The sequence below is a fragment of the Daldinia decipiens genome, assembly GCF_022478715.1.
Source record: "Daldinia decipiens strain CBS 113046 unplaced genomic scaffold F4813scaffold_59, whole genome shotgun sequence".
Lineage (NCBI taxonomy): Eukaryota > Fungi > Ascomycota > Sordariomycetes > Xylariales > Hypoxylaceae > Daldinia > Daldinia decipiens.
Genome location: NW_026054602.1, coordinates 86,594 through 103,182, shown reverse-complemented (window position 1 = coordinate 103,182; position 16,589 = coordinate 86,594). Strand labels below are relative to the sequence as shown.

At 48.3% G+C, this 16,589-nt stretch overlaps 8 protein-coding genes across 8 annotated transcripts; 2 read left to right on the top strand and 6 right to left on the bottom strand.

Moving 5' to 3' along the window:
• Nucleotides 1–201: 201 nt before the first annotated feature.
• On the bottom strand, nt 202–1,185 carry F4813DRAFT_290511 (PR-1-like protein). Its single transcript, XM_049240622.1, has one exon. It carries the CDS (start codon nt 976–978, stop codon nt 271–273), a length of 708 nt encoding a protein of 235 aa, XP_049094765.1. The 5' UTR covers nt 979–1,185; the 3' UTR covers nt 202–270.
• A 426-nt stretch (nt 1,186–1,611) lies between these two features.
• F4813DRAFT_376838 (alcohol dehydrogenase) lies at nt 1,612–3,583 on the bottom strand. Its single transcript, XM_049245170.1, has 4 exons — nt 3,296–3,583; nt 3,139–3,233; nt 2,632–2,958; nt 1,612–2,571 (listed from the first exon to the last, which is right to left on the bottom strand). Exons 3-4 carry the CDS (start codon nt 2,918–2,920, stop codon nt 1,832–1,834), a joined length of 1,029 nt encoding a protein of 342 aa, XP_049094764.1. The 5' UTR covers nt 2,921–2,958; nt 3,139–3,233; nt 3,296–3,583; the 3' UTR covers nt 1,612–1,831.
• A 13-nt stretch (nt 3,584–3,596) lies between these two features.
• F4813DRAFT_290508 (DUF605-domain-containing protein) lies at nt 3,597–5,717 on the bottom strand. Its single transcript, XM_049240621.1, has 4 exons — nt 5,300–5,717; nt 5,136–5,236; nt 4,939–5,066; nt 3,597–4,879 (listed from the first exon to the last, which is right to left on the bottom strand). The coding sequence occupies exons 1-4, from the start codon at nt 5,400–5,402 to the stop codon at nt 3,967–3,969; spliced, it is 1,245 nt and encodes a 414-aa protein (XP_049094763.1). The 5' UTR covers nt 5,403–5,717; the 3' UTR covers nt 3,597–3,966.
• Nucleotides 5,718–6,261: 544 nt separating this feature from the next.
• Nucleotides 6,262–7,809, top strand: F4813DRAFT_394345 (thioredoxin-domain-containing protein; the record flags this gene model as incomplete). Its single annotated transcript, XM_049247549.1, has 2 exons — nt 6,262–6,423; nt 6,505–7,809. 2 exons carry the CDS (start codon nt 6,262–6,264, stop codon nt 7,807–7,809), a joined length of 1,467 nt encoding a protein of 488 aa, XP_049094762.1.
• A 155-nt stretch (nt 7,810–7,964) lies between these two features.
• Nucleotides 7,965–9,150, bottom strand: F4813DRAFT_290501 (ribosomal protein S5 domain 2-like protein). The gene is made up of 2 exons (XM_049240620.1): nt 8,620–9,150; nt 7,965–8,536 (listed from the first exon to the last, which is right to left on the bottom strand). The coding sequence occupies exons 1-2, from the start codon at nt 8,949–8,951 to the stop codon at nt 8,023–8,025; spliced, it is 846 nt and encodes a 281-aa protein (XP_049094761.1). The 5' UTR covers nt 8,952–9,150; the 3' UTR covers nt 7,965–8,022.
• Nucleotides 9,151–9,461: 311 nt separating this feature from the next.
• On the bottom strand, nt 9,462–11,268 carry F4813DRAFT_376830 (uncharacterized protein). Its single transcript, XM_049245169.1, has one exon. It carries the CDS (start codon nt 10,650–10,652, stop codon nt 9,699–9,701), a length of 954 nt encoding a protein of 317 aa, XP_049094760.1. The 5' UTR covers nt 10,653–11,268; the 3' UTR covers nt 9,462–9,698.
• A 270-nt stretch (nt 11,269–11,538) lies between these two features.
• On the top strand, nt 11,539–14,165 carry F4813DRAFT_376829 (NIF-domain-containing protein). Its single transcript, XM_049245168.1, has 2 exons — nt 11,539–13,021; nt 13,084–14,165. Exons 1-2 carry the CDS (start codon nt 12,062–12,064, stop codon nt 13,711–13,713), a joined length of 1,590 nt encoding a protein of 529 aa, XP_049094759.1. The 5' UTR covers nt 11,539–12,061; the 3' UTR covers nt 13,714–14,165.
• A 206-nt stretch (nt 14,166–14,371) lies between these two features.
• On the bottom strand, nt 14,372–14,752 carry F4813DRAFT_400580 (uncharacterized protein; the record flags this gene model as incomplete). Its single annotated transcript, XM_049248285.1, has 2 exons — nt 14,372–14,498; nt 14,583–14,752. 2 exons carry the CDS (start codon nt 14,750–14,752, stop codon nt 14,405–14,407), a joined length of 264 nt encoding a protein of 87 aa, XP_049094758.1. The 3' UTR covers nt 14,372–14,404.
• Between the last annotated feature and the right edge of the window lie 1,837 nt (nt 14,753–16,589).

Below are 16,589 nucleotides of genomic sequence, written 5' to 3'. Positions count from 1 at the left end.
CTTACAAGATGAAGAGCCTATACTATATACCCGTACATATCCGAATGTATGTATAAACCCCCTAATCTATATGATGCATCCTCCCATCCCAAGATCTGCTTCTATTTGTGCAAATCCAATCCGAGTCGTATAAATAATACACACAACTATATGTCATATTACTTTTACCATATATATCCAACCCTAAACGCCCAAGTTTATATACACTTGCAAATTAACCTAATCCCATCATCACGTTTTGCTCGCCTATACTTCTTGAGTATAGACACATCATACTAACCCCCACCACGCAACCATCGCCGCACCTACAACCAACACCTCAGCAGCCCACAAGCCCACTCCTTTCTTCGTCCGCAGCGCCGCTGCACCGCTCTCCGGCTCCACCTCCCCGGCAAACGCACCGATGATGTTCCCGCGCGGCCAATACTCGCACGCAAGATACCAACCGTAATTCCCAGGACACAGTTTCGCTCCACACCCGACGTCCGTCGTATCGCGCCATACCAACTGCGTAAAATGCCCCGTCGCCTCGCTGAACCCCGGGTCATCATAATTATATTGTGCATCCTCGTTGCCCCATAGATCCACGCAGTCTCCTGCATCGGAGCATCCTAGTGCTAGGTTTTCGCCATAAGGGCCTCCTGAGTGTTTCATGCGGCAGGTCTCTTTTTGGGAATATGGCGATGAGGAAGAGTGTGAAGATAAGTATCCCGAGGCGAAAGCCGCCAGAGTATCGTTCCAGCGGACCGTGGAGGCGTTGTGTGCGGTGCGGTGGAAGTTGGTACTATTGATGATGGCGGAGGTGAATGTGTCGTGGTTGATGAATGAGGGAGCTTCGCTAGGGATGGGAGGAGCGACGGTTATGACGATTACGGTTTGGGTGCTGACTAGGGGGAGGAGGAGGAAGAAAGATAGGAGGAGAGAGGGCATAGAGAAGCTAAAGTGAGAGAGGACTGATGTAGGAAGGACGGCTACCATTGAGGCTATCGAGGGGTTGGAGATATCATATAAGTATATTATATAAGTCGATAGTAGGTTGAGAACTGTAAGCAACAAGTCTATATTCGACTTATACGTTACAGATTATCGATAGCAATATCCGGCTTGCTGATTGATTTTCCCTTGTAGAGAAATGAGATAGGAAAACTTGGCAATTATAAATATATGGGTGATGTAATTGTATAAAACAAGGAAGAAGACAATACCACCCAACTCAACAAGAGAAATAATACGATGGTGAGTCTTGACTTACAAAGGCTTTCTCATCCCGTCTTTAAAGGTGAACAAGAGAATCCAGGTCAACCCTGACTGAGACCCGGACTCACCTCTAAAGTTCATTCTAATGTTCCTTAACTACCTGTTGATGACAATGCGACTTCCAAGCGCGGGCGGCTAAGGACCCAGCCCAAGGCGCCATTTAGAGCTAAGCTTGGCGCGGATAACGTAGCCGCTGAAGGAATCGTAGCTGGCGTTTCTCAGCCTATCATAAGTTGACGCCACTGCCGAGGGGAAACGTTTGGGGATAACTTCCTTGGCAGGGGAGTTTTCCATCCATGATAAAGAATTGTTTATAAAAAGCAAACAAAATAGGAGGTATGAACTATATAAGCTTACTGACAATTGTTTTTTCTTTCTTTTTATTTCTATACCCGTTATTATGAATTGAGAGTGGCGTATCGTATCGTATCGTATCGTATTGTATCATAGACTTAACCCTTTTTTCCATCTTGCTAATAATTCCACAACTAATCTCCTTTTAAACATAACTACCTACCTAATATTCTTCCGTCACTCTATTCAACGCTCACAATACGCATCTCTTAACCCCCTCTCACGGAACCAACACGCCTCTAAACCGGGCCTTATTCGCCGCACACGACTCCATCGCCTTCGCCGCGTCCGCAAGCGGATACTTCTCAACCCAGCATTTCACACCATGATCAACCGAGAACCGAATCGCCTCCTCGGAATCCAGCGCGTGTCCGTTTGACCAGCCGTGCACGGACAAGCTCTTGAGATTCATCAGCAGCGTATTGAACGGTACGGGATCGTGCGGCGGGCCTAGCACCAGCAATTTCCCGCCAGCCTGCAGCCCGCCGACTAATGGGCTGATAGCAGCTGCATTCGGCGCTGTGGACACTATCATCGCTGCGCCCCCTAATGCTTGCAGGGCTTGGACTGGGTCCTCCTCGCTCGCGTCGATGTAGCTATGCGCGCCGAGCTGCTCGGCGAACTTGCGCTTCGAGTCGCCGGAGCTGATGGCCACGACGTGGTACCCCATCTTGTTCGCGTATTGTACGGCCAAGTGCCCCAAGCCGCCGACCCCCTGGACTGCTACCATGTTGCCCTGTTCTATGTGCATCTTACGCATCGAGTTGAAGACGGTGACGCCAGCACAGAGTAATGGCGCGGTTTCTGCTGGATCTACGTCTGAGGGCACGCGCACGACGGCTTCTTCTCGAAGGAGTGTATACTCTGCATATCCACCGTCCTGGCTAACGCCGTTGATTTCCTGGTTATCGCACATTTGGAATTGGCCGCGCGCGCACTGGCGGCATGTCCAGTCGTGGCCTGCTGGCTGTTAGTCCTATTGGATTCTAGTATATAATATGAAAAGGGAAGGATACTGACCTCCATGCCATGGCCCACCTACTCGCTCGCCCCCCTTAAACCTCGTCACGTTGCTACCGATAGCAACAATATCGCCAACGAGCTCGTGTCCCGGGACGCGTGGATACACATCGTCGCCGTACTCGCCGCGTTGCGCGCAGACGTCCGAGAAGCACACTCCGCAGGCGAGTATTTTGACAAGGACCTGACCAGGGCCCGGCAGCTTTAGCTCTCTATCCTGGAATTCGATGGGTACGTTTTTCCCCGTTAGGACGCCGGCCTTGAAGGTCTTTGGTAACGAGTCCGCCATTTTCTCCTCGGTTTGTTTCGAGGTGGTAAAACGCCTTACTAGATTAAGCAGGTGGGTTAGGTCGATATTCGTTCCAACGGCGAGATAACTTCTCCTATCAGAGCGAATTAAGTTAGTAAGTAAACGGCTACGAAGACTGGAAGCTCAAGTCGAGGTATAAGACAATCACAACAAGACAAGACAAGACAAGACAAAGCTCTAATAATATACCTACCTACCTTAGGTAGGTGACCAGCCAGCAAATTTATCTCCTACCTGGCAAAGAACACTCCGACCCGATTATCGTCGTAATGGCTATGTAAGAGCCATATGTCTACGATAAGGTGAGTTACTTTCACTTTTAGTTACTTACTTACTATGTAAGCATATACCCACAACCCGTCCATCACCGAGTCAATAGCAGGCGGAGCACCTCCGAGCCCATCACCAATATCGCGCACGCTGTGTGATCCGTGATCCGTGATACCGTGATACCGTGATACCGTGATACCGTGATATCAGTGGTTGCCCCTCCCCAGGCGACGTCGTACGGCAGCCCGCATAGTCGCAATGTAGATCTAGTAAATTGCCCAGCTCATTATTGGCATATACAATACCATGTCTGGGCAGCAAAATCTGGGTCTCGGAGTAACGGAGTGGCGGAGTTGACGTCTCACTGGAACTGTTAGGTGCTACCTAGGTACATTACATATATTACATACGATAATTCATTTACCGCCTCAGCCCACTCCTTTTTTATTCTATTTCCTTTTCGGACATAGGATTTAATCCATCAAGTCAGGGTAGTCATGCAAGGGCCCTTTATCTTGATCCAAATACCTCCCCGTAAATACGCTCCAACACCACTACTATTATGTTCTTAGTAGGGCGCCATTCTTATGTAGGTCTCATGTATATATCTAATAACGTTGGCATAAGCCGACATAACACAGCGTGATAACATAATTTTATCAATTCTCCATTATTATAGTCCCCACTGGAAACCGTTCAGCCATGGAAGTACTGAGGTATCAATCGCATCGTAAAGTTTCATACTATACATGTAACTATCGCGCCCCCAATGTAGCCAGCGCTGCCTGCAGCTCTCTCACTGCCGTTGGCACGTCCTCGAAATTCAGCGCTGAAATTGCCCACTTAGCGTGCTTCTGTGCTTGTACGATCGCCATGTCGTCAGTATTCAACGCATTTGAAGGCCCGCTGTTACCGCCGTACTGCTGCGCCGGGACTACCGGCTGTGAAGGCTGTGAATAGTAATTCCTACCATCCGGAGGCGCCTGAGGAGTGACCTGTCTCTGTGGCGGCGGCACGACTGGCGGTGTATGTGCAGGGCGATAGAAGTCTTGAGGCGTTGGGGCCGCGTCTGGAGGCGAAAAGGGAGCAGGAGGTAATCCGGCTGGATCGTGGGAGCTATGACTAGGTATTACGGGGGGAGCTCCTGTGAGATTGAAGGTACTCGAGCCCGGAAGAGGCATATTCGTTGTAGATGGTAGATTTAGGTCATCTGGGGCACTGGGGAAATAATTTCCTGGGTCTGACGTAGGCGGGCCGGGAGGTGCTATAGGAGACACTTGATCGGGTCCTAATGCTGATGGAGCTGGAGGTGAAGTCGGCGCAGATACAGGCGCAGGGAAAGTCTGATAAGATCCGGTCGATGTTGGATGTGGTCTGTAATCTTCGTCGGGCGCGTCCTCTATGCTCACTGGTTTGGGATGTGTACCTCCAAGCATCTGCACTTCTGGGTCGTTCGGGTCTAGCGCCGGCGGCACCTCTTCATGTTGGACCTCTTCCTGTTTCGGGTTTGACTCGTTGGGATCTCTTCCCTCTTTGACCGCCTTCAGTATGCGGGCGGCATTCCACTTTGCGTACTTGACCTTCTCTTGCGTCTCGGGGTCGGGTGTTGCCCATATGTTAATCAGTTGGAAGAACGTCGCCGCGGCCTCGAATGTACTCGCCGTCTGTCTATATTAATTATTAGCGTCAGTCTATAGGAAACACATTGCTCTATAAATAATTCGTACTGTGTGACTTTGTTGGCTTTCAACGGTCGCAGCGCTCTCTCGAAGGTCTCTTGCGCAAACTGTTCCACGTACGCTTGGCCAGCCACATCGTCATGGATTGCATCGTTTCCTGCCTGATCTTCCTTTATCTACACGAATACAAAAGCTGGTTAGCGCATTGCGACTTGGAACAAGTAATAAATATCTTGTTATCGTACATTCTCGAGTTTCTCCATAAGATTCGTAGTAAAAAGGTGGCATTCTTCGTCGGCGGAGTGTAGGTTTTTACCAAGGATCTGGTTTACAGCCCAGTAGAAGCCTTCCGGATCGTGACGTTAGCAAGTAGGACTCGTGTTGATACGACGACGGTAATTGAACTTACACCAATAAGCCATAACAGGTTTCGCGGCTTCGAGTTGCGTGGCGCGCACGATAAAGGGCGTGATGCCCACCTGTTTTAGCTTCTGGGGTATGTTGGCCGCCATGGTGGAAGTATAGGGTATTCCTTAAGAAGGACAATTAAGATTGGACAGATTAAAAAGATCCCCAAGACGTATTTGAGTTAGCTAGCAGTATATAGACCGAATCTATCAACGGTTCTTAATTTAACTATGGCCGAATTAGGAGGAAGTTGACTGCTTATTGGGAACAGTTTATGCTTTGTGTTAAATATAGTAAGTCCCTCGGTATCCTCGGTGGTAGAATGAGAAGCTAAATTGATGACGATGTGAGGTTTAAAGTCAGGACCAAGCCGACGTCTAGCCAACTACCATGTAATGCGCAACTTGACATTTTCTAACTTAACCCCGCTGAAGTCACTACCTCCCCACTGCTGCGGGCAGCTTCGGTGCTATTCCTCGAAGATAAGCTGATAAGATCAAAGCTCGCGCCACAGATTTCTATCAGCTCTCTCTCCAGCCACAATTTACCCCGGATTCTCCCATCTAACCAATCATGGAACTTCCCTTGGGCAAGCGGGGCCGGAGGGGCTTGCATGTTAGCGTCGTAGTTCTACAGCGAATTGGATCGAATTTCCACGGTGGCCTTTTGCTCGATTCAGTAAGAAGACAGAAATTCATTTAAAGCTTCACCTGTCTCTATCGTGTGACGCCAGCGACCGGATGATCTGTCATGTCCAGCATCTCCTCGATTATAAACATACGGACGAAGAAACATCTCATGGTTTGACGTAACTCTTTCTTTCCCGTGCATCTCATGCAATTCTCCATTTAGCCTGCACTGTGATTCTTATATCTTCAAGTCTTATACCTACATACCTACCTTATAACCTACCTACATATTCCCTGCTCCATTCCATCGTAGGATCTTTTGCTAGGACAGGCCATGCATGCCTTCAATATCAACCCCACCGCAGCAATCGCTGCAGTGGCTCTGCTCTCTGCCCTGCCGACTGCCCAGGCTGGCTTATATCTCAAGAGCTCGCCCGTAGTCCAGGTAGACGCCAAGAATTATGATAGGATAATCAACAGATCAAACCACACTTCTGTAAGTATATATAGATATATATACCGCAATACTAGGAAATTGATCAACACGACCAGTATCAACTAATGGGTTGCATTCTAGGTTGTCGAATTCTATGCGCCTTGGTGCGGCCACTGCCAGAACCTTAAGCCCGCCTACGAAAAGGCAGCTAAAAACCTTGAGGGTCTTGCCAAGGTCGCTGCTGTAAATTGTGACGAAGATGAAAACAAGCAACTGTGCAGCATGATGGGCGTCAAGGGGTTCCCAACGCTCAAGACCGTACGCCCGGGTAAGAAGGGGAAGCCGATCGTAGAAGATTACAATGGTCCTCGAACAGCCAAAGGTATTGTGGATGCGGTTGTTGACAAGATCAACAACCATGTAAAACGCGTAACGGACAAGGACTTTGATTCCTTCCTTTCGACCAAGAACGACACGGCCAAAGCTATTTTATTCACGGAGAAGGGCACTACGAGCGCTTTACTAAAGAGTGTCGCCATTGACTTCCTCGATGTCATCACCGTTGCTCAAATTCGAGACAAGGAGACCAAGGCGAATGAATTATTCGGCATCAAGTCCTATCCCACTTTCGTGTTACTCCCTGGTGGCGACAAAGAGAGCATAATATACGACGGAGATTTGAAGAAGGATGATATGATCAAATTCTTGTCGCAAGCTGGTCAACCAAACCCGGACGCGGTACCCGCTAAATCAAAGGGGGAGAAGAAGTCCGAGAAGAAGAACAAGAAGGCGTCTCCTAGATCTTCCGAGTCCAGCTCTAAGACTACCTCGACCGAATCAGAAGAGTCTACCGATGCTCCTCCTGCCGAAAAGTCCGTCGAGGTCGTTCCCCCTATCCCAGCTATCACCGAGGCGGACCAGTTAACTCAGGAATGCTTGAATCGAAAATCTCACACCTGTGTCCTTGCTTTCGTTCCCTCCGCTCACGGAGAGACCGCAGAAAAGGCCTTGACTGGCCTAGCCGAACTGGCATTCAAACATGCCCACGCCCACCGCCACTTATTCCCCTTCTTCGAAGTTCACCGCGATAATGAAGCCGCCGAGTCGGTATTTAAGAGCTTAGAACTCTCAGGCGAAGTTGAGATTGTCGCTATCAACGGCAAGAGAGGATGGTGGCGTCACTACGAGGGAGATTTCAGCTCTGTGAGTATTGAGAGCTGGATTGACGCTATCCGTCTCAGTGAAGGCGCCAAGAAGAAGCTGCCAGAGGGCGTGATTGGCGAGGGCGTCGAGAAGCCTACAGAGTCTGTTGAGGTAAAGACTGAGGAGGATGTTAAGGTCAAGGTCGAGACCGAATCTGACACGTCTACTAAGGGTGCCGAGCCAACTCCTGAGGGTACACCCGCGGTAGAATCGAAGCAGGTACCCAAGCACGAAGAGCTGTAAACGAGGACTTTAGGTTAGTATAGAACTAGGTTTTAGTTTCGATCGGGTATAAAAATAATAAAGCAAAAATGCCATATTAAATTTCCTGGTAAGGGTCGACTTACCCGCGAATGAATGAGCCTTCAACCTAAACACCTGTCATATACTATCCCGCCAACCCAAGCTCCTTCATGGTTCTCCCCTCATTCTATTAACCGGCCTCCTCCAACGAGCCTAAATATCAATATCCATAGCCATACTGACACCCTTCTCTACCGCCCCTTCAGCCACCATCCTACGTCCCTTATCTCTTACAACTGAGTCTAGATACGCGCGTATATTCGCACAACCGTCGGCCGCCGCGACCATCATTCCCTCCAACCTGCTAACCTGGACTCTACTCTCACAGACAAGCACGACGACCTTATCAGTGGCGCCTAGCGTGCCGACCGTCAAAAACGGCAATTCTTGTTCCTCTTGGTTATTCAAGTCAATAAGAGGGTCAGCACTCTCGTCAGCCGCCGAGTGCGAGGATGTGCTACCCGCACTACAGGCGATTAAGTAATCTGTCATAGGGACACCGGCATCGACGAGCGCGAGAGTCGCGGCGTTGATGAGGCAGGCCAGGAGGCTGCCGTCTTGTGACAGGATGTGTAGGGATAGTGATATAGTAGAGCGCGGGAATAGGTGCGTATGTAGGACTGCGGCGAGGGATTTGGCGAGGGTGGCTTGGAGTTCCTGGATGCGCCTGTTCGGATAAGCTCATTAGCACTTGTTGTCTTCACGTCTAACTATCCAGACTAGACACTTGTTCAAGGAAAAGTGACATACTTATCGCTCCTTGCCCTCTTTTTCCTATCCACGGTACTAAACCCGCCAACAACAATACTAACCAATATGTCCGCAGCACTGGTCGCCGAAGCGGAAGTCGACGAGCCGGAAACAGCGGCGGAGGAAGAGGAGGCGGCTTGGTTACGTCGCTTGCCGTCTTCGCTGGGGCCGGTAACCACGCACATGATTTTCGTGTTGCCCATCTCGAGGTACGAGGATCCGTCGGCGGCGGCCTGCGTCCGGATCTGGCCGCGTAATTGGCGCAGCTCGTTCCATCGGCGGCCGTCAATGCGCAGGAGCGCGAGGTTGTAGGTTGATGTGTCGAGGGACATTTTTTTTTAAAAAAAAAATAATAATCTTCTCTATCCTCCCTCTTCCTTTGTTACTTCCAAAGGACCTTCAAATGAATTCGTCGGTGAGTTTACTATTCAGTAGATTATCAGACATCTGGTCTGTCGATAGAAGGTGTGAGTTGATTGATTCGACTTTATTTGTCTTGCGTTTGAAATTGTTTATTGTTGATTGAAAAGCATCAGAGCTCTATCTGCTCTATCTGCTCGGTAGAAAATTTTGGTGGGGTTCTGTGCTACCTTCCCAGCTTCCCCAGACCTCCAATTTACCATAGTAGGTTAGGTACATACTAAGGTACCTAGTTACCCGAAAATGATACTAAAAAGGTACCTGAGGTACCTTACCCTTCAGTGCCCATCTTATGCTACTCCATTTACCTTAGGTACATATATAGAAATAAAATAAAAAGGCCTATTGATACTTGTAAATGTTTAAATTTTGCACACAACTATACCTACAGATAAATTGACATATCACATAAAATGAAGTTGCAATAGAAATATACAGTCTTCGTTGAGATGCTATTGATTCCCGTCCTATGCCGCTACATTACCCAAATGAGAGGTGAATTACATACATAATATAGACTGTCATAGCTATTGCTGCAGTAGAGAATAGTAAGGAATAAACAACCAGCCCTTTGTCACTTACTATCTGGCTATCCTTACCATTTGCCTGTTCGGATTTGAGCGCATTATAATACTTTCGATAGAATCCGCGTCCATGTCCTACACTGCGACCATAATATCCGTATTTCCATGGTTTTTAAGAAGGGGGGCGTTGAGGTCCAGCGCGGGAGGTGGTTCTACCTCATCCGCATCAGTCCACCCCCTTTCCTTACCCCAAAGGATCTTCAACCCCCGAGATTTCACCACGTCAATTAGCCCGCGCATGAGCACGCCTGACTTCTTCACGTTGAGCCAAGCTTCGAACTCAATCCGTTCGACCCACGGCATCTCGTCGAGAACATTAGTTAACAGCGACTTCGAGAATCGCTCATAGAAGTTGTCCGGCTGGCGGAATCCCTTAAAGAAATCGTTTCCCGGGTCGCACTCGATGTAGACCGTGATCTTAGTGATATTTACGCAGTCTGATAATCCTAAGGCGGGGTTTACTACCCAACCGCGAGGAGGGTTGCTCCAGCCTGGACCCAAGCGTAGCTCGAGAGAGGTCAAGCTAGCTCGTTGACATGGCTTCATACGGGCCAAAAGCGGCTTCTTGGTTTTGAAATAACGTCCGGGATGCGTCGGAAAGATGCGAACGGGGTGTGTGCTGTAGAAGAAATAGGATGCTTCCCTATATATAGTACTGCAGGATCGCAGGATAGCTAATTTTTGGTGGATCCTCTTGTAGTTGTCCGGATCAAGGTCAAGTACTCCGCCAGTATTAGCGAAATGATAGCCGTATACCTTCAAGCGTAGTTCGGACGGTAGATCGAGAAATCGAAAAGGTCGTGGCTTCTCTCGTTTCGGTTTACGTAGGTTTGATACTGATGCACCTAGCGTGAGGGCGCCAATCGGTAATTTGGATACCTCATCGCTAACATCGTATTCGGCTTCGGAAGCGTAGGTCGAAGGGTAGGCTGAGCTAAGAGGAGTGGTAAGGGTGGAAGAGATAGGCGTCGGACCCGAGGCATGCCCTACAGCCCGCGAGCCCTTCGCCTTGTTAGGTTTATGGCGCATTCTGTATAATCATGTATATATCGAGTTACTTTAGGACTGCAGACAGTATACAGTGTGATGACTCAAGCAACGCGACGAAACTGCCGTCACGCGACAGTCGATGTAGGTTTATAAGAGGCGATGCAAGGCGAGGAGGAAGGCTCCGAGCCAGGATCGATTCTGCAAAGGCTCGCCCCTACTTAAATTAGGGCAATTGGTGATTAAATCGAGGTACAAGGTGGCATCCCGAGGGTGGTGCCATCGCGATATACTTCAACGACTGCAGCCACCCTCTAGAACGCAGCACTCTTGGCTGCCATATTGGATGAAGAAGGAAATCGGTCGTGTGTAACGTAATTCATAAGAGAGTTGAGCAGTTGTGACAAATAGGCTAAGAATCGGTAGCCAGATAGATAGGAGATATCAATTGCCTCAGAGCGAAGAGAGGGGGAAACTACCGGCAAAAGAAAACGGAGGGAATAATGAATAGTGAGTAGGCAAGTGGAAGTAAGTATTGGTGGTACCAGTGGTGGTAGTTGGAGAAGGAGGTCGAGTCGATTCGATTCGATCTAATATTGGTCGGAGCAAAGTGAAGTCAGATCAGATTCAGTACTGAACACTACTGATTGATGACATTAGATAATTGGCTAAGTGGGGTCGAGTCAAGTGATTCGGGGAAGAGACGGCTGGACGGATCAAGGGTGGCGGGGCCTAATTTTCTCAGGTGGACCGGCATACCTAGGTATTGTACAATACATAGGTACCTACACAGGTACCTATACCTACCTAAATTAGGCTTGGTTGATGGGAGTCTTTAAGAGGTTGCAACGGAAAGTCCTGGTGTATGCCTTATATTAGTAGTCAATTCAACTTTTACATGTTTCTTTATGCATTTCCGTTTCTATGCCAACAGGTATCTATATAAACAATCTCGTTGAAGGCTCTGCAAACTATTTACTTGTACAAAAAGGTTATAAAATCTACCATTGAAACCTTCGATGACGTGATGTGGGACATACGAAACGGAGAAAATTGGCGCCGATGCACAGAGTATTCGAGAATTGAGGTATCCTGGTACAGATTCTAGGTACCTAGGTATCTCATGCTAGGGTACCTAGTACAAACCTACGTAGTGCGGGCAGAACTTCGGTAACAGAAAAAAACTTGGAGTTCGACTTCGAAGGTTTTATATTTTATCGGTTTATCGTGCTGCGGGCGAGGGTCGAACTCTAGTCTAGGGTGTGCTTTTAAATTTTCCCACCAGCTGTTACTTTTCCATCTTCTCCGTCCCAACTTTTCAACGGAGGAGTCTCTGGTCTATAAATAAACCCGTCCCGGTGTGTAAAAGTTAGGATCTGTGATACGCATTGACGACGATAATTAAGTCATAAGTTGCTTGACCTGCGCAACAAGGTCGGCAACCCGACGTCATGTTGTCCAGAGCCCTCGCGCACTCTGCGCGATTACCAGCGCTCTCAAGATCAGCCATAGCAACTCCGGGATTTTCGAGAGTTTCCAGCAGAGCATTTCCAATCAACCGGGCAGCTCCGATATGGATGCGAGGTATGGCCAAGGACCGATCTCAAAAAGTGCCACCAAGTACGAATTCAAACCATCAGTCCACTCCCAGCCAACCTTCACCTAGCTCTGCTCAGTCACAACCTGCGCAACCCCCCGAAGGCGCCGAATCCGAGTCCCCTACCTCCAAAACCGACTTGAACTCTCTTCCAGATCTAACGCGAGGTATTCCGTCAACTCTCGAGTATGAGACGAGCGGCGCTACCGATAAGTCGGCGCTCACAGCCATCGAGGAGACGCCTGAAACCCAAGCTGGTGGCCGTGGTCGTGGGGAGTTGCCTGCGTCTGCGTACGTAAGCTCAACGGAGAAGCGAAGGGCCAAGGTAGCCAATCGCATGTACGCCGCGTCGCTCGCACTGGGTATTGTTCTCTTGGGTTATCTGGGCCGAGACTGGGACGAGGAGGAAGCCAGGATGCATACCGACATCCCCAACGGCTGGTCGCTTGGGCTATGGTGGAAGAGAATGATGGCTCGATTTGGTGACGTTACAAGCTATTATAGTGAGCCCGCCTTCGAGAAGCTACTACCCGATCCCGACCCTATGTTCGAACGGCCTTATACGCTCTGCATTAGTCTTGAGGATCTCTTGGTACATAGCGAGTGGACGCGAGAGCACGGTTGGAGAGTTGCAAAGCGCCCCGGCGTAGATTACTTCCTGCACTACCTCAGTCAATACTACGAACTAGTATTGTTTACGAGCGTTCCTTTCGCTATTGGGGAGCCTATAGTCCGAAAGCTGGATCCGTTCCGATTCATTGTGTGGCCCTTATTTAGAGAAGCTACCAAATATAAAGACGGCGAAATTGTCAAGGTTGGTTTTATTCATTTTCCGCAACCGTGTTCGTTCAGTGTCACTAAAACGTAGCCCCGAAGGATTTATCTTACTTGAACCGTGACCTTTCCAAAGTCATTATAATCGATACGAAGGCTGAGCACGTTCGGAACCAACCCGAGAATGCGATCGTGCTTAACAAATGGACTGGCGACCCGAAGGACAAGGAACTCGTAGCATTAGTCCCGTTCCTAGAGTATATTCATACTATGCAATATAAGGATGTGCGCGAGGTTCTCAAGTCCTTCGAGGGCAAGCATATCCCAACAGAGTTTGCTCGTCGAGAGGCGATAGCGCGTGCTGAGTTCCAGAAGCGGTACGAAACCGAGAAGAGGAAGCGGAAGAGCGGGATAGGCGCTCTAGGAAATATGCTCGGACTGAAGCCGAGTAACATGAGTCTAATGGTTCCTCTGGAAGGCGAGATTAGCCCGAGCGAAGCTTTTGCGCAAGGCAAGATGCTGCAGGACATCGCGCGGGAGAGAGGTCGACGCAACTACGAAATGATGGAGGAGCAGATCCGCGAGAACGGTGAGAAGTGGCTCAAGGAGGAGCAAATGGCAAACGAGAAGCTCCAAGCCGAAGCTATGAGCAGCATGAAGTCGTCTTTCACGAACTGGTTCCTGCCCACGAAAGAGTCGGGAAATTCTACCGAGCCTAAGAAAGAGGCGTAGAGAAGTTAGGAATGCCTGTAATCTATGAAAAATTGTATGATATGGAGAATGCTCATTGGGGGCATCGAATTGGTCGCATCACGGTTGTATAAGAGGACTATGAGAACAGCCACTGCTACCGTTATTACTACTACATTACCACGGAACTCTACTCTACTCTGAAGCGGCGGCATCACATTTGCATAGGACGGATTATATCAAGACAGGGGAGAATCTACTACGGCTACGGCTAAAGAAAAAGGTGCTCATATCATATCCGAAGGTGTCCCTGGAGGAAAAGGGGCAACTCGGATAAGGAGGGAAAGACGAGGAATACACGCCGAGATGAAACCTAATCTCTGTATTATTGTAGTATAAGTGAGCGACTCGAGGCTCGCCTACCCGGCCTCAGATTGCGGTGTATAGAATCCATCCAGCAGCTTCGAAGGAATCTTCTGAAAGGAGATGTCGTCATCATGTGATATTGTGATAACTATTTTATATCGTGTTATTTGTGTTGCGGTTACCCCTTAATACCAAAATAACAAATAAGATGTAAATTTGATCCCAGACTTCCAGAAGGTGTACGCAGCAAAGTAAAATGTTCCATCGCCGCTATCATTGTCGCTGTCATCCTTTTAGCCTCCCGTTTAAGCAGTCTCTTCCTATTGTTGCCTGGCAAGAAGATAGATAATGATAGGAGCCAGCTGCTTTAAGCCTTCGACGATGACGTTGGGTTCTCGTCGCCCCAAGCGTTGTGGTCACGACACCATTCACAATTCAGGTTGGTCTCGCATTGGAAATCACTAGGATGGTATATTAGTAGGTGATAGATGGTATATATTACTCTATTGTAAGAAATAAATGACGGGAGTAAAAGGCGGTCGTACTCGTCCTTGCACTTGCAGTATTCCTCGATCGAGGTGCAGTCTGGCGTAGCGGCAGCTGCAAACTCGGCAACCGGGGTCGGCGGAATCGGGGCTGTATTAGATGGGACGGCCACGGCGACCACACCTCCGCAGATGGCGAGGGCGAGGGCTAAGAAGCTTGAAGAATGCATTTATGTTGGTTATATAAGACAGCACAGAACAAGATGTTGAACGGATTGCTTTGACGAGCAAGTTCTCAGAGCTGGTGTATAAAGATCTATATATTTATAGATAAGACTATCTGGAATGTCAGATATAGTTTCATAATCAAGATCCAAACCGAGTCCGTATGAATCTTAGCCGAAGGTATCACAAATTCCCCCTTAGTGATAAACGATCTTCGTTTACGGCAAGTAAACGAACCGGTTTGTTAGACGGGCGTTTCTTGTACTCGCCGATTCTGACTCAAGCCCTGACAGGCCACGTGAAACGGAAGCATGGTAGAATGTTTACAGCAGAGGTGATGGGATGATACGAGGACCAACTTATCCCGTGGTCTTCTACCGCTAGATTTTCACCGCTATTTGTTCTATCATGGGATTACGGCAGATGTTGTAGAGAATCTCACAAAGTACCATGTTTTCTTTCCTTCGCCTCCTTTTCTTTTCTCTCTTTCGGGTATTCTTCTTCCATCTCAAGCCACCCCTAAGCAAGAGTTTCGAAGAATCTTAGCGAAGCCTACTCCAGGGCAAGTACAGGCAGAACTCGTGAGTCATTCTGCCGTGGCACGATATCACTCATGTGGATAAGCTCCCCTCGTGCTTATAGCTATTGTGAAGCATCCTCGTACCGCACAAGGGAAGCTAACCGTGGATGAGGATTTTTGTAGTAGCAGCCGAAACAAGAATTACTTTGAAACGCGAGTATGGACGGGGAGCTAGGTACAAGGTCGTTATTGTGACTGACTCTCCGTATACAGAACATTTCGTGCAACTAATCTGGTTTGTAGCTGTGTTAGCTATCTGAAATAGGCCAGTTTTAGAATGCATTGGATAGGGAGCCTCAAAATATAGATGTGAACTGACAAGTACCTATCTTTGACCCACATCATAATTATTTTTAAAAACAAGGCATAATGGTGTTGACAAAGATAAAGATATTGCACCTTATTACGAATATTGTAGGCGTGACCGGAGGCTAATGAAAAAAGATCTCTATTCTTTAAGATAAAATAATGCTTAGTATACTATTTAGCCAAAATATAATTAAGGGATAACTACTCCGAATACCAAAATATAAAATTCCCTTAGTCATCCAGTTTACGAATATATATATATATATATATCCCTTCCATATCAAATTCATCTAACCCAGCTTGAGTCGAACCAAGTGATTAACAACCGTAGCAGCATGCTTTTCATAATCTCCTGAAATCACGTCAGCTTAGCACTTGTAGATATATCAGAGCAGCAGAAGCAGGAAAGAGCACAAAGCTCCAACCCTCTTTAGTCCAGTACTTCACCCGTCCGTACCACCGAACTCCGACCTAGAACAATCCAAAGGCCGGCTAGAGACGAATTAGAAAGCCATGTACTACCATCACGCGGTAGCACAACGACGACTCAGATCAGGACACCAACCCCATCCCTCGATCTTTCACGATTCACTTCTAAGCTCCCAACCCCCACATCGCAGATCCCTCACCCGGGAACGACGCCGTCAAACCAAACAAAGGCAGATGACTAAGTAGCTGCCATACATGGCCTGGGCATGCATGCGCGCAAGTACGACATTAGATCTACCGAAGGCACCTACCCGTGTCGCCAAGCAGGGCGGCGTTCCATGTCGATCGGATCATGTAGCCTTCCGCCACCGCCAGCTTGGCGCCTGTAAGGAACAGCATACACCCCGTGCGTGATTTGGACTATTTACCGAGACTGGATTTTGAATAGAGGAGAAAAAAAAGGATACGAGTAAGAAACATCAGCACGCATTCTTAAAACATCAATGTAATGGCACCTCTCACAA